The 16,686-nt window shown below is 40.3% G+C and overlaps 1 protein-coding gene across 1 annotated transcript; it reads left to right on the forward strand.

Annotated features, from left to right (window-relative positions):
* The first annotated feature begins 3,267 nt into the window (after positions 1-3,267).
* nampt2 (nicotinamide phosphoribosyltransferase 2) lies at positions 3,268-16,290 on the forward strand. The gene is made up of 11 exons (XM_020104322.2): positions 3,268-3,572; positions 6,256-6,391; positions 6,954-7,057; positions 7,172-7,300; positions 8,700-8,858; positions 9,181-9,311; positions 9,488-9,713; positions 10,123-10,242; positions 10,734-10,874; positions 11,648-11,773; positions 12,391-16,290. Exons 1-11 carry the CDS (start codon positions 3,525-3,527, stop codon positions 12,544-12,546), a joined length of 1,476 nt encoding a protein of 491 aa, XP_019959881.1. The 5' UTR covers positions 3,268-3,524; the 3' UTR covers positions 12,547-16,290.
* The last annotated feature ends 396 nt before the right edge of the window (positions 16,291-16,686 follow it).

Consider the following 16,686-nt stretch of genomic DNA (forward strand, 5'->3'; position numbering starts at 1 on the left):
CCATTATTCATCATTGGAAACCCACTGTGACACTGTGGTAAACATATATTTATCAAGTCTGTTTGTTCATCCTTTCCTGTCTTTCTTTACTTCTCTCTTGGAGGCTGTTTTCTATATAACACAATATATATATATATAGCCTAATCTCCTTTCTATCATGATGACATCATGAGGGTTCTCAGCACCAGATACAGGCTCTCATCATATCATCATCATATTTTTTATCAAGATCAATGAATTATTCTCTGAGAAATCTTTTTTTTTGCAAACTAAAAACAAATCATATAAAGAAGGATGATTACATTTAGTTGTGTTTATCTGTGTGGCTATTTTCTTTCCTTTACATGACAGGTGCAAGTAAATACTGTATGCAAACATAAAGAAATATTCTCTGGGCAACTATACTGCCAAATGTTTTCAAGTCAATATGGATTTATTTTAAAAAGAACCTGGTCAACTGACTAACTAAACTAACCAGCTCACAGCCTAGCATGAAAAGACAAAATACCAAACATATTCAAATATTTACTGAAATAATCTCAAAATATATACATTTGATATCAAACTATCACACACATGCAATTGATCAAGTTTGCCGACTGTGGAGAGAAAAAAAACTCCCTCAGGATCTGGAATAAACCCCGAGCAGAACTCGTCTCAGTGTGGGCGGTCGTCTGCATTGACCGATTGGGGTGAGCAGAGAAAAAGGGGAGGAGAGGAGAGATGGGTTGAAAAGGGGAGAGAAGAGAGAGAGAGAGAAAGAGGGGAGGGGGAGGAGAGAGCGGAGAGAGGGACCAGGAACAGTTGTGTACCATCAGGTATCAGCTCTGACTAGTTTTTATAATGGAAACAATAATAAAAAATGTAATGATAGCAACAACAATTCATATAATAGTGATAATAATAAACACAAAGAACACTAAGTCAGTGACATTTAGTAAAATAAATAAATGAATGTGGGGGGGCAGAGATACAGAAAGAAGGGGAGTAGTGCTCAGTGCATGATGGTTCACCTGATCAAGTAGCAACCAACATGGAGACTAGTGTAACTACAATATAACTTAATGACCACCAGGGGGACAACCTGATAATCTAGACCTGCCTGAATTTGGTCAAATAAAATGTTTTAGCAGCACAGTCACTGTTCATAGGGCTGTGGGATGGTGCAGAAAATGACAGTTAACGTATTGATTTGGACTAGAGCACGAGCTTAAGACACTCTTGGGTCTAATATGAAGTGTTTTGGTGGTTCAGTTGCATTTTAGTCCAAAGTATTACGTTAATCAATGTCACTGATGCCTCAGTTAGATTAACATGGGTTTTATTCACAAACATTCACTAGCCATTGGCATGATGAAGTTGTCTAATGACGTCACTGATGAGCAACCATGGTAACCTGCTGCATTTAAGTACATCAGTGCATCTCACCTCATCTACCCCTTTTAGAAACACAAAAGGCCTACGAAAGGAACATGCCCCACTTTGCTTAGGAAATGTAACCCTTAAGAATTCTAACTCTCCTACTGTGTATCAATACAACATTTAACAGACACAATAGACTGGAAAACTATGACTTTGGGGTAGACTGCCCTCTGCCAGCAGCGATGTAGGGATTATTCTGCCCTCAGTAGTTGCTGTTCCTACTGAAGATGAACATTTTAACTCAAAAGTCTATATTGTCCCTCTCTAGATGGGGACTTTTCAAAGTCTAATGTAAAATGTACTGGCTGGTGGTACAAGACTCAGTCTTAAGTGTCTCTGAACCTGAGATGTAGTATTACCTCATGACCTCAAGGTCAGTCTCACTGTGCCTTGTGATGGAGAAGGCCACAGGAGAAACTCTAGTATGGTCTCTGGTGGTGGCCGACCCAGGCCTGATCATGCCTCCCTATGGACCAGTGCTGGACTTGGAATGTTGAATGGCTGTGTCGGAACCTCTCTAGATAGATGCTCCTGGCTCTATGCCCTCTGGAACAGCCTGCAGGTTTTTTCTGTGCATCACTGCACCATTTTCCATCCTGACTGGCTCTACTGATTTTCTCACCACTTCTGCAGCTTTCTTCCAACTTCTTCCCTAAACTGCATGACTCTGATGGCCTGTCTCGTATGTAGAGCTGGAAATGGGTGGGCAGAGTATCAGGGGTTGTAGAAGTACTCACATGCATTTTTGGCTTTGCCGTCTTTTACTTGTATATGATCATGGCTGACAGTTTCGCTTCCAACATGGGAACTCTGATATGGATCTGCCATCCTATCATCAACTGAGCCGCCCCTGTTGCAGCGATGGGCTTTGTTCTGTAGCTCATCTGGTCCAGGGTTGGGTTAGGCTGTTTGAGAATGTGTTAAGCAGTTTGGGCTACTCTTTCAGCCCGGGGGTAATGGGTGCTAGACGGCATGTTGCTAAACCCAGCTAACTTAAAATGCATGGCGTTGTCACTGACATTGCTCATACCACAAACAGGTTTAAAGCCAGTTAATGGCCTGAAAGCTTGACAAGCAGGCAGGTGAGCTATCTCAATGTTGCGGGAGTAATAGTAGACCACAACCAGACAACTTTTCTTAAATCTTAAACACTTACACAAAGTAAACTACATCCACAAACTTTTTATAGAAGACAAGAAAATATATGTATATATAAAAATTTAGTTGGCAGCCGCCTTTATAGAGTTCGATTCTTCTGGTTTTTTTGCATGTGAGTATGTGACAATGGTGGCGCATGCGTACGTCTGGAACGGAGGGGCTTTCTGGCATTGTCGGTATATTACAAATATAACAAATAACAGTACAGGGTAAATGGTTGTATTTATATAGCGCTTTTCTAGTCTTGATGACCACTCAAAGCACTTTACACTACAGTTTGTAGTTCACCCATTCACACATACAGTGCTTCTATAGCTAGCACTTATTTGTTTTTCTATTGGGCAGTTTGGGGTTCAGTATCTTGCCCAAGGACACTTTGGCATGCAGATGGGAAGACTGGGGATTCCGACCTTCTGGTTGGAGGACAACCGCTCTACCCCTCAGCCACAGCCAGGGTCATTTACACATTCCATATCTTCTTAAACAAACAATCAATTCGAATTGAAAGCTGGAGACACCCATTTAAACATAGAATGAAAGACTAAATCAGAGCATACAACTGAGAACAAGCTAATAAAAAGTCCTTAATGCACTTGAACGCAGCATGACGTCAGGACACGAAAGCGTCGATGGGGGGGGGGGACGTGGGCGTGACCATGCGTTGTGAACCCCGCCCCTCTGTAACAACCCCCTCTCCACGCACACACCGCTCTCTGCCTCTCCAGCTCCCGCAGCACGATCTGCCTCCGCCGTGAAAACCCGGGGCTTTAAACCACCACAACGCCGTGCCGCTGAACGCGTATCCTCCCGCCGCCGGAGCTCCTTAGCCCAGCTAACATCCAGCTAACCCCCCACACACATGCTCTGGATCCCGGGTGTCTCTGGTTAACTCGCTACGAGGCGTTCGGTTTCTTTCACGCTCATTCATTCATCCAACAACAACAATGGCAGCGCAGGATTTTAATTTCTTGCTTGCGACGGATTCCTACAAGGTGAGTGGAGCCGCTCTTCCTGCTGCTGGCCTCTGCCCCGGCATTGAGCTGCGTTTGCTATCCGACACATTTATCTCTACGCACGTATCCACACTCTGGACAACTTCCAGCACAGGTCTTCATCGCTCCCTCTGCGAGTCATGACTTAGTTACAATCCGATTCATTGTCCATATGATCCCGGTGTGTACATGCTGTTTACACTCGTATCTAATGCAGTCTCTGCGTGTCACAGCGCAAAAACCCACAATGTTACCTGTTACAGTTTGGACAACCGACATCATTGTTATAGAGGACGGCTGTAATATACAGTGAATGAAGTGCACGCTGCTGCTTTCACTGAAACAGCGCTGAGAAGAAATGACTGACCACGAGATGATCAAGTCAGGGTTTGCCTGAGTTTCGTTTTCACCAGACAAACCCAGTCCTCCTCTACTGGGTGGAAACACATTTAGTAAGTGTGTGTGTTCAGTAACACGCTGAGAGCTTTACACATAGCAGTGTCTTCATCCCCACAGGGCCCACACTCGTATATTAAAATACAAACAATGACAGGGTCCGGACATGTGGTCAGCAAACTTACAGAAGACATTGTAAATGTACAGTACTGCCTGAAGCTCTGTGCTCATATTCTTGTAAGCAGACGCTCAAGCTCTTATAACCACAGGCTCATTCATGTCCACTGCGTGCCCTGCCCTTCATGTCTGCTTTTAACAAACAGGGGCGTTTTGTGGTGTTGAGTCTTCTTTGAGACTCTTCATTGACATTAGAATACTGTTGAAAGTGAAACAACAGTCAGTATTAGTTTGTGTCAAAGTGCTAATCTCAAGGGAATGGTGTGACAGTGTTACATATTTGTTTTTTTTACTGAAGACTGTTGAAGACCAGGACCTCACAGGAGTCCCATGACTCCTCACTGTCAATATCTTGGTTTGTGTAAAGCAAAACTCCACCCTTCATGGTAATGAAACCGAAAGTTGATTCAGTGTTTGATGACATTTTGAAAGCTAAATCCAGCTGTGAGTCAGTGCTGTGTCGGTTAAATGTCAGATGTCACTGAAAGGTCTGCACTGCATTCAGATGGCAGAGGTCTGCACGGTGACCAACTGGCCTTTATATTAGCTCCGGTGACCCCGGCAAAAAAGTCCATAGCAGCAGCACAGCCAAGATGATTCATGCAGTGGGCCGGTCATCAAAATACCATAATAAAGCATGATTTGGTCTGTTGTGAGGAGCACAGGTTTATACCAGGTTTAAACTTAAAACTTAAACTTCCTTTATTGATCCCACAAGGGGAGATTCTTTTTACACTCATTTTTCATTTTATAAAACACACATAATATATCTTTTGTCTGTTTTTATTGGTAATTCCATTTTAGAGACACTGTTCCACAAATGGAAAAGTTTTTACTGTAAAACCATTGAACAGTGAAAAACACAGCAAAAACAGTCACCAACACGTGTCTTAACTTTGTTATCATCATACATAATTGTTAGACGTAAAATAAAAATACCATTAACATTTTGACTATAATAAATAAATCTAAATCAACAAGTATTGAACAGATCAGACTTCTGTAGTCTCCAAACCCCGAGTGCATTATCTCTCCCTTGCATAATTAGATCCTTACAGCAGTGATGATGCCGATTACGATGTGGCCCGCCTGCATGACTGCATGCCTTTTCACTTGATCCCGGGCCAATCCATGTGATTGTGGCTTTGTCTTTTGTTTCCTGTTGAGATTCTCAGTTGCATAACTTGTGTGATAATTAACAATTATATCCAATATGCACCCACAGCACAGCTGAGAACAAAGTGAGCTTTATTGTCTTTCTTTTTCTGTGGCACGTGCTGAGTCCTACCCCCACTACCCCACCTTAAATGTTAAAAAAATCACTTTGTACAGTACAGGGAACATTCACCCATTCACTTACATATTAATACAGTGTTACTATATGCAGCACAGGAGCTCTTTTTTCTATCCCACACCATTCATACACTGTCAGCACAGCATTGTGGAGTTCTTGCCCAAGGACACTACAGAATCATCAATCATTTGGATAGTGGACAACCCTCTTTACCTCCTGAGCCACAGCCACTCACTTACACAGTAAGCCCATAGATAACGTAATGTCGAAACAGGACTACTATTAAAGTTGCTTCTAGTAAAGATAGAGCCTGTGCTTGAGTTCTCCATGTTTTGGATCTTCTGTGTTTTGGATTATGTTTTCCCGAGGGGAAAGAGGGAGGAGAGGAGAGAAAACTCAAACTGGTTGCAGAATGAGGCAGAAGAATCCAGAGTCCATGCTCCTTGGAGTTATTTCTTCCAGTGACTGGTGGATGCTGTTGATTATTCAATTAGTGCTGAAGGAGCACAAAGAGAGTCTTGTACTTTAAGCTGTCATTATTCCTTCCCACTTGAATCCAGAAAACATGCTTACTGTAGGCAAGCATCACATACAAGGACAATCCTTCACTTTACAGCTTATCCCCAGTGGACTTACTGTGGTTTTATTTCATGCTGTTTCACAATATAAATCTGTGTGGCATGGTGAGATTAAGAAGTGTTCAATGAACACTACAGATACTGTGGGCGATTATTGGAATTACATTGCTGTGGTTTACTCAGTCAATCTGTTTTGGGGGTTTTTTGCTTGTGCTTGACTTCTGTTTGTTTCTTCCAGATCACACACTACAAACAGTATCCTCCAAACATCAACAAGATCTATTCCTACTTTGAATGCAGACGCAAGAAGGGTTCCCAGTTCAGTGAGGTGGTGTTCTTCGGCCTTCAGTATCTACTGAAGAAGTATTTGACAGGTACATTCAGCCCCTTTCCTCTGATGTAAGAACTGCATTGGCAGAGTGCTATAGCTACCTGTAGCAAAGGAGATTTTGGAAATGGAAACAGGTAGATATCGGAGCCTGACTCGGGCTGATATACACAGCTTATATCCGTTGAGACAGACTATAAAGAATATTATTCAAAGGAGTGCCTTGGAAGAACATTGCTATGAGGCAGCATTCCTGTTAACATACAGAAGAAATGTCTCATGTATCATTAAATAAACCTAATGCATGAATAAAATCATACTGTGATGTTATAAGTATTGAAATATGAATGTAAAAATACACCCTCTCATGATTTACCATGAGGTGCAACAGTAGAATTTGATGGTAACCACATGTTCACTGTAGTTTGATAAGGCTACTCCTTCAACATGTTATCTAGAATTGTTTGGTAACTCCAGCACCATTTGTAAAGAGACAGAATATGAACTACTCCGATACAGTTTGATTTAAAGTGACTACTGATGAATCAATCTTCCTCTATGTATGTTCTGCATGTGACTGAGGTAGTAACTTAGACTGCTCTCTACAGGCCCTGTTGTCACAGAGGAGAAGATCCAGGAAGCCAAGGTCTTCTACCAGATGCACTTCAAACAAGCTGTGTTTGATGAAGAGGGCTGGAGGAAAGTCCTTGAGGTGCACAAAATGATTTTCAACTGTCACTCTGTCCAGACAGATTAAGATAGAGGGGCATCAATCATCACACCTACAGAAAGTAACTTGAACTAAATGTGCTTGTTACTTTGTCAGAAACATAATGGCCGCCTTCCTATCCGGATAAAAGCTGTCCCTGAAGGCAGGATTATACCGAGAGGCAACGTGCTCTTCACTGTGGAAAACACCGATCCCAACTTCTACTGGCTCACTAACTACATAGAGGTAAACTGGGAATGAGCTGTAGGGTTTATTGAATGAGAGAGAGAGAGAGAGCTTTGTTATAAGTTTCATTCTAAACCAGGAGTTAAAAACAAGTAAGCAGCTTATCTCTACTTTGGAGACACAAGTTCTGGACTTTTTAAGTCCACTAACCCATTCTAGCCACTCGTCAACTGTATACAAAGAGCAACAGTATGAAGTTGTCCATTTCCCATGTGAAGAAATGAGGCTTCAAACATTGCAACATGTTTTTATCCATCACTAGTCTGATTAATCAGATGTGATGAATCCTGAATGACCTGATTGGTGGAAAGTAATATTGCTTTGTACTTCATGGGCTGTAAATGACGATGTCACAGGCAAAGAACAAAAAAGACAGAATCCATTGGCAGTAAGATCAGTTGTGTGTGCCTGTCTACCACACATTGGGTGACAAGTTTTTTTATGTCTTCATGCATCCACATAATGAGCTGAGGAGCTCCTTTTACTCAGGCAAGGGCCTAACATAAGCAAAGATGCTAGTTAATCTACTGTCGCATAGAAATTTTCTATATTTTTAATTAAATTGGGATCAATTTGTACTGGGTCAGGAGCATCAGTCCCATACGCCATCATACTTGTCATGTAATCTCAACACTCTCTTATCAAAATCTGGCCCCTCCCTCCTTCTTATATATCTGATTTCTTACCAACTGATCACTCGATATGACTGGCTGTTGTTTTTTTTGGCCAGAGGTATAATCCGTCTGTTGGTCCCACTCTTGTGAACACAATATCTCAAGAATACCTAGAGAGGGTTTCTTAAAATGTGGTACAAACTTTCGATGGACTCAAAGATGAGTATATTTATATTTTTGTGTTCAAAGGTTGTTGTGACATCATAAATTGTGTGTCATCTAAAGAATGCCTTGAGAGAACCTCTCAAATTTGGCACAAACATTCACTCAGACTCGTGGATTACCTGATTTGATTTGGTCGGTCAAAGGTCAAGGTCACTGTGACCCTAGAAAACACATTTTTGTTCTCGTGGATCCCATATCTCAAGAACCCTTTGAGGGAATTAAAAAAAATTCATCAGTTGTTACTTGGACTCAAACTATTGATATTGATTAGTTTTTCAATTGGAGTCCTCTATCAATAATTCCATTATGGAATTGAGTAATTACATTATCTTTTCTGTATTAAATAGCAATAGTAAATATATAAGAGAGAAAAAAGACATATCTAAATGGTTTTTAGAAAGTCCAACATTTTAGTAGTGCAGTTAAATGCCATCCTGTACAAAAAGGTACAGTTACAGCTTAAAACTGTAACTGCCAAGGTTCAGTGGAAGCATACAACCACGGGGCAGTAATTCTAGCTTCTCTTTTTCTCATCCAACCCTCCCTCTTGTGCACTGTAGACCATGCTGGTGCAGATGTGGTATCCCATCACAGTTGCCACCATATCCAGGGAGTTTAAGAAGATCCTGGCTAAGCACCTGAAGGCAACCTCAGGAAGCCTTGAGGGCCTGGACCTGAAGCTGCATGACTTTGGCTACAGAGGCGTCTCCTCACAGGAGGTCAGGAAGATTTTGGTTCCTTGTATTTATTTGGTGAAAAATCAGCACTGAGACAAATGTGTCACTTTTTTACACCCAACTGTCAGTATTTTTCATCTTATCTGTTGTAGGAACATCATGGATTAGGGTTAAGCTGCAGCTCTCGTCTATAGTGTTTAACTACCTGCATAAAGCTCACTGCAAAAATAGAAATATATGTATTATACAGGATGTAATTACCCTGCTGCAGGGGGTCGTGCTGTAACTCTTTAACACCGCCTGATTTTAAAAGACACTATTTGAAACTGCAGAGTGATTTATTATTCCCACCTGTACACCCCAGTCTGCAGCATTAGGTGGAGCAGCTCACCTGGTTAATTTCTGCAGCACAGACACAGTGGCTGGACTGCTGATGGCTCAGAGATATTATGGCTGCCCCATGGCTGGCTTCTCCATTCCAGCAGCAGAGCACAGGTAGAACACATACCCACACCCCCCCCCACATTTAGTATAATACCTGGACAACACACAGACACTCTCTCTCACATAAAAACTGTAACACAATCAGCGGTTGTATGTTCAGATATTAGAACAAGTTGTAAGATCTCCAGCACCATGAGACTGTTAATTACTTCCTCTCTGTTATCCAGCACCATCATCTCTTGGGGGAGGAGCAGGGAGAAGGAGGCATTTGAGCGAGTCCTGGACCAGTTCTCCTCTGGACCAGTCTCAGTGGTCAGTGACAGCTACGACATCTTTAACGCCTGTAAACACATCTGGGGAGATAAACTGAAGGAGCGAGTGATGGAGCGCAGCCAGGACTCCTGTCTGGTCATCCGGCCGGACTCTGGAGATCCTGCAGAGACCCTTATTGAGGTAAAGAACAGGCCTGATGAGTCAGCGTTGGACAACCAAAGCAAATGTTTAACTAACAGTTCACAGTCACAACTGTACTATAACAACACACACTGTTTATTAGTTCACACTCATGTATTCACAATATGAATAGTGAAGTGATACAACTGATTATAGATACAAGTTGAGAAATATCTTTTTTCAGTATCGTTATCACATCATCTGATGTTTTTATTAGAGATATAATTTATGTTATTGATAGTTATCACAATATGTTTGACACTAACAATGAGCAAGGGTGTGTCTTATATTTATGAAATGCAGAGATTTATGTGTTGTTCAGACTGCACCAAGTTAACAAGCAGCTCGTAGCTATACTTCAAATCAAAGTTCAAAATATAATCAGTCAAATGTGTTGTTTGCTTCATAGGTCATCAAGATTTTAGAAGAGTGTTTTGGCTGCTCTCTGAACTCGGTTGGATACAAGGTGCTGCCTTCTTACCTGCGAATTATTCAGGGAGACGGCATTGACCTCCAATCAGTGGATGAGGTAAGAAAAAGTTGGTTTGTTGTACTAGTTTTATCTTATCTCTCATTGTTGGTTAGTTATGATTCACTGGTAACCACAGCTTTTTAGTAGAGACCACCAAGAAACAAGCAGTCAAAAAATCACATGTACCCAGTTATGGAAACCACTTATTTGAAAATCAAGTGGTACCTTTAAATACTCTATTATAGTAAACACGTGGGCAATGAAATGTCAAGGACAATTCTCTGAAGCTGACTGGTTTTAAAGCTGTGGAGCTATGACTTCATTCATATTAGCTCCAGGTATAAACCTATCAAATCATTTATTATCAATAAGCTCCGTTGTTATCAATCGGAAAATTGATTTCCAATTTATTATTGCAACATCATGCACATTTAATCTCGACTAACGTTCTGATAAATACATTTTACAATGATGAATTTTTTCACTTCCCTTCCAGATGAGAGAAATCCTGCTTGTGTTTGAAGCTGTAATTTTTGTGTTTTCTGAAGATCCTTCAGAAGCTGAGTGATGAGGGCTGGAGTGCTGAGAACGTCTTCTTTGGATGTGGCAGTGCTTTGCTTCAGAAACTCAACAGAGATACACTCAACTGTGCCTTCAAGTGCAGCTTTGTGGAGACTAATGGCATGGGGGTAAGTGGAAGGGTTTTAAAAGTCTTGATACTGTGACTGAATTGCTCAAGATACACTCACTCTTCATTTACTGGCTAATGTTGATTGAATACAGATAAAACACTCGCCTGGTCAAATAATCAAAAACCCTTCAATGATAAAGGTCTGCAATTTGCCGTCTGTCTTGAGTCTTGTATTTATAGTTGGAACCATTGTTCCTGCTGGTTACGATAACATGTAATTTACCAGAGGGACTATTGCGGACTTTGGAGGCAGAGACGACGACTTGACGAAGACATATTACAGAAATCCTCAGGACAAACAAAATGGGCAGTGTGATCAGACAGGTATAAAGAAATCCACGGTTTAACCTGAAGGCAGAAGGAGGATCCAGAGACAGTTGTTGACTGTTACTGGCTGTTTGCCGAACCTGTAGTACAACATCATCTAACCGATCAATCAATTTGGATTTGGACTCTTTCCTGCTGAGGACTTCCCTTGTCACGTGTCAAAAAATAGCTCAATAATAATTCAAATGAAGGCGCAGTATCTTCTTAAATTATAAAGCACTATATAAATACAATCCATTTTACCATTTAAATTACAGTGGTCATTATCTGGCGCAGATGTGAGACTTACTGAGTTTGCAGAACTGCAGTCTGATTCAGCTGTTACTGTGTTTTCTTGTCTCGTGGGTACACGTACTGGAATCCTCATAGATTTGGCTTTCAATTTGCTCATGAGTATGATTTCCATTAGTCGTCTTGAAACTAGATATATGTCTCTCCCCCCAGATGGACGTGTACAAGCAGCCGGTGACCGACCCATCCAAGGGCTCAAAGAGGGGTCGGTTATCACTACGGAGAAACTCTAATGGCTTCTTAGAGACGATAGAGAGAGGAGCAGGCAAACCTGAGGAGGTTAGTCCCAGCATTTCACTGTGTTTATCCAATGAATTTTAGAAAGAAAGTAGTTTGGTTGATAGATAAAAACTACAATTACATAATAAGCTGTTTTTTGTTTTGCTCAAAGGTTGATGAACTTGTGACCATTTAGATAACATATGGTTTTCAGTGCTTTAGTCGATGGCACGAACTGAATAACTAACCAACAATTTTTTATTTTTCTTCAATCGACCCACATACCCTGAGACATATGTTAATCGTCACCCATCCTGTGTTGGATCTTATGGTGTGTTCTCACATCGACTCCTCCGGAGTTTCTACTGACTTTATGCTAGGGAGCCAAGCAGAGACACATGCACCTCTTCCAGAGAAACTGCAGACTATCTCTGGGGTTCAGTGCATGTCTGAAAGAAGCTATACACACACAAGAGACAAATCCAACACAAGAGACAAATTAAAAAATAATCAAAGTGACTCAAGTCATGACAGCCACTGGTTACATTGCACAACTGACTGTGGACATATTTTGAACTCAACGTTTCACAAGATAAAGTAGCTGGAGATCCAGTCGCTCAGTTTGAACAGGTTTAATTCCTTCTCCTGCACGTGATGATGATTTCTCTGTTTCCCAGGACCTGCTGGTGACTGTTTTTGAGAACGGCAGCCTGGTGCAGGACTACTCCCTGGAGGAGATCAGGAAGAACGCTCGGCTGCGTGAGGAGGACATGAATCTCACCCTACATAACCAGGAACAGGAACACAATCATATCATCAATGGGATTCATTAGATCAACCACAGTCTTCCACCATAAACGGGATGCACTGGAATGAAGACTGCAGTGTTTTAAAAAGGCACCCCTGTGAGAATAAATCTTGTTCAAGGAGAGTAAAAGGCTATTTCTCATAGCAGACACTACCACCAGCCCCCCCCAATCCCCCTAAGGATCCCTTTGATAATAGATAGATCATAATTCACTACTCTCCTCAGACAGTACACTCCCTTGAAGGCACAGAGTTTCTCTGCCTTGGTATGGCCATGACAAGAACTGAAGCTCAGGGTCAACTATAACAAGCCATCTTAGTTTTAGCATTTTCATTCTTTGATTTAAAGATTCACCTCCTGATGTTGTGGTTGTTCTTAATAACATCCACAACAAAATGAGGGAGTACTGTAGGTCTTTCTATGTATTTTCATTCATATATATATAATGAACTAAACATCCAAATATTCCATTGGATTTCTATTAGCGTAGAAACAGCAGAACATTTACTGTACCAAAATAGGTAGCAAGGCAGCCATATTACTGATGATTGTAATAGTACACTATTGATCGGGTGGCACTGAGAGCTTGATGCATAGTGTTCAGTTAATGTTCAGTGTCCACTTCATTTTTCAGCAGAGCAATATATTTCTCGAGCCTTACTTACTGCCATTTATTTTGATTTTGTTCGTTTTTTTACTTCCACACAGATTCACAACAGCTCATTTTCCTTAAGCAGGTTTGCAGTGAGGATCCAGCCTCTAACAACACATAACACTGGGCCCATTGAATTGCTCAAAACATGTGATCTGATCACATGAGTAGAACAAGTTTTCAATCAATCAATCAAATTATATTTTTATAGCCTATATTAAAAAAATCACAATTTGTATCATAGTGTTTAACAAGGAACATCCTCTGTCCTTAACCGTCAACAAGAGTAAGGAAAAACTTTCACAAAACAGGGGAATAAACATAGATTAATGAATACATCCATTAAACACCACAGAGGCACTGTTCCCGTCAACAGACTCTTTGTGAGAATGGGGAACTGAGAATGTTAAAGGGTGTTTCAGTAGTCCTAACCCAGGGATTCCCAAACATCTCAGCATCTGACATCCAAATATAACAGTGCCAGAGGCCCCCGCTACCTCTAGAGATGGTTGAAGCACACTGACATGTCAATGTGTAGTTTGTAAAAAAAAATCTCCTACATGCCCATGTTGCCGTTTCCTGCGGTGCTATATATTCACCTGCTACTGCTGGTGCTGTGGTCATGTGGGAGGAGACATTTTTTTTCATGTTTTTATTTTGAATGTTCCTAATTTGGAACAATTGGGGCTTTTTAAATTTGATCTTAATTCAGGAAATCATCTCCCAACACTGAATGAGGGTTTCACTATGGATAAGAACAGTACAATGATTTGAGTGTTATTATTGCAGTTCGATTGTGCATAAATAAATGGGGTTCACTTAATTTTTTCTTACCTCTATAAATTAACATCACAGCTCTACCCAGTATTACAAGTTAAATAAAACAGATTATGCTGTACTGCCAGTTTGGTAAAAAAAAAAAAAAAAATCCAAAATTAGTGAACCTATAATTTTGATTTTCAGTATTTCTGATGCAACTGACCCACAACGCACTCTTTATGGAACCCCAGAGTAATTCATATTTTATATACAGAAATGATCAACCCTATGAATAACCAAACATTTGTTAAATAATTGACAAAAAAAATGTAAACTCATCATGAAATGTTATTTCATGATTTATGTTTGAAATGAAACTGTTAGAATACTTATTGTTTGATATTTTAAAGACGGGTTTTTTTGCATAGCAGTGTCAAGTTACTGCCTCGTGTTCCCCCAGCTTCTCTTCAGCTACTACCCTAACTTTAACGCCTTTAATAAGCAACACATAAAAGTAATAACTACACTTCTTCAGCTCTTAAGCCTTAGTTTCACAAGCCTGTCCATGCTCCCTGCCTCTAGAGACAGTGAACTAGCTGGCTCAGCCTCACATGAGGAGACAGCGTCAGCAGTGTAAGTTCGCTCCTGTTGTCTGGAACCACATGTAATATGAGCGATTAGTTTGGTTTTGCGAGTTGAACTCACTAGTCTGCAGTTATGGCCGACACTGACCTCTCCTCGCAGCTTCCATCGCCCTGTGAGCACTTCTTCCAAATATTTTTCATGTGAGACTGAGTTGTTTTTTTGTTTTAAAAATCTTAATTTACAAAACTCTAAGCAAATAAGGACTATGAATTATTCTCTGACTGAAATTGCTGGAGGAACAGACACATTTGTGGTTTTCTATTTACATTTAAACACCTGAACTGACACATCTGTTAATGTCTTTTGTTTTTGTGAAATTTGTTTTTTTTTTGTTCTTTGAGATTTGTAACAATAACTGATTGTCTGATTTGACAAACATGTTATCCTGAAATGCTGAATGCTACAGTGAACATGGCCTATTTTATCAGACAAATATAGAAACACATTAGTAAGGCACTACTCTTTGTGCTTTAGGTGCTTGATTGCTTGTTTGGCCTTTTGACCTTGACCTTGGACTGGCCTCCTTTAAAACTGGTGTGCCACTGCAGAATTGTGTGGGTGATTGTGTAATGATAGGATGATATTTAACAGATTCGTAATTAACGTAGCACAGATTCGACTTTGAGATAATGCATTGATATTCACCCAGATTACAAATGACATGCAGTGATAATGATTATTTCACTAGTATTTCATCATCTACTACTATTTCCAATTTTAGTATAATTTTTTCTGTATTGCAGTTTTCATATTTGATAAATCACTTGTTTTTGCAGATAAACCTTAGACAGAGCCGACATTAAACACCTTCTGCTACATTTCAAATAGGCTTATGATTATGCACCGCAAACATGACAGTAATGCGTGGTGAAATATACTGGACAGGGGAAATTCCACATCCCTGGATGAACTAATAACGATACTGGTAAAGAGACGAAAGGATAAAACATAATTAAAAGTCAGGTTTAATTGACAGATGAAGCTTTTTTTGGACAAAGAAAAAATGTTGTCAGAAATTAATGTCCACAACAGTTCTCCAGTTGTTGGTGACATTTTACCACTAAGTCTAAATATACCAACCAGCCTCTTCTCCTTTACTTTTCCAGAATGCCTTTCAACAATCTCAACCCAAGAGGCATTATGTATCATGCCGTCACCAACATAGTGTAGCAAATATTGAATCATTAAGTGGCTCCTTCCCTCTGTTCTGTGCAGGTAGAGAAACTGCCGTCCACCTGTACAGGAACGTGCACAGTGTGAGACGCGTGGGAAATATTTGACAAAGGTCACATTAGCTAATTGACAAACTGTCAGTCACAGTGAACAGCACTACCAAGAGAAAACACAAGTGACACATTGTTTTGTTGAGTCAAACCTTTTAGAATCCTGCTGTAAACTGTTCATTTTAGGTCTTTTCATAGTCTCAGTTTCCTTTCTGTGTTGAGTGTGATGGGTTTTTTCAGCAACATATTCCACAACAATCAGTTCCCTGTCTGACAGCACTAGTGAAAGCAAGTATGATGTACACATGGTCTACCTCTTGTGTAGCCCCAGAACTAATCATTGTTCTGTTTATATGTTGTAAATATCCCTTTGACTCTGGTTTTGTTTTTAACTGATCTGTATCTTTTGAATGTTCTTTATCTTTGATTTGTATTGTGTTTTAAAACGGACCTTTTCTAAGATTAAAAAAAAACATTAAAAAGCTTCAAACTGGGCGAGTTACTAACTATAAATAACTACACTACTCTATAGGGGCAGAGGCTTTTCTTAAGTAGAACCTCTGCATGACATCACACGAATGATGAGATACGTATCACTCAGAGATTGAGCACATATGACACAGTAGCCAGGGGTGGATGGTACATTTTTTTGTAATCAAACAAGGACAATGCACAAAAATCTTAATCTTAAAACTAGAAGAGATTATTTATCCTAGATTTAGCTATCAGCTAATTTCCATCTGCAGTCCTTGGGCAGGTACACTCTAAATATTTCATCTTATTGTTGGGGGAGAAAAGTGCCATTCTAGAAGAGGAGAGGGAGAAAAGCAAATAACTGAGATTGCACCAGGGTGTTTTAAATAGTTAACTACCCTGAGACACATCC

The sequence above is a fragment of the Paralichthys olivaceus genome, chromosome 2, assembly GCF_024713975.1.
Source record: "Paralichthys olivaceus isolate ysfri-2021 chromosome 2, ASM2471397v2, whole genome shotgun sequence".
Classification (NCBI taxonomy): Eukaryota; Metazoa; Chordata; class Actinopteri; order Pleuronectiformes; family Paralichthyidae; genus Paralichthys; species Paralichthys olivaceus.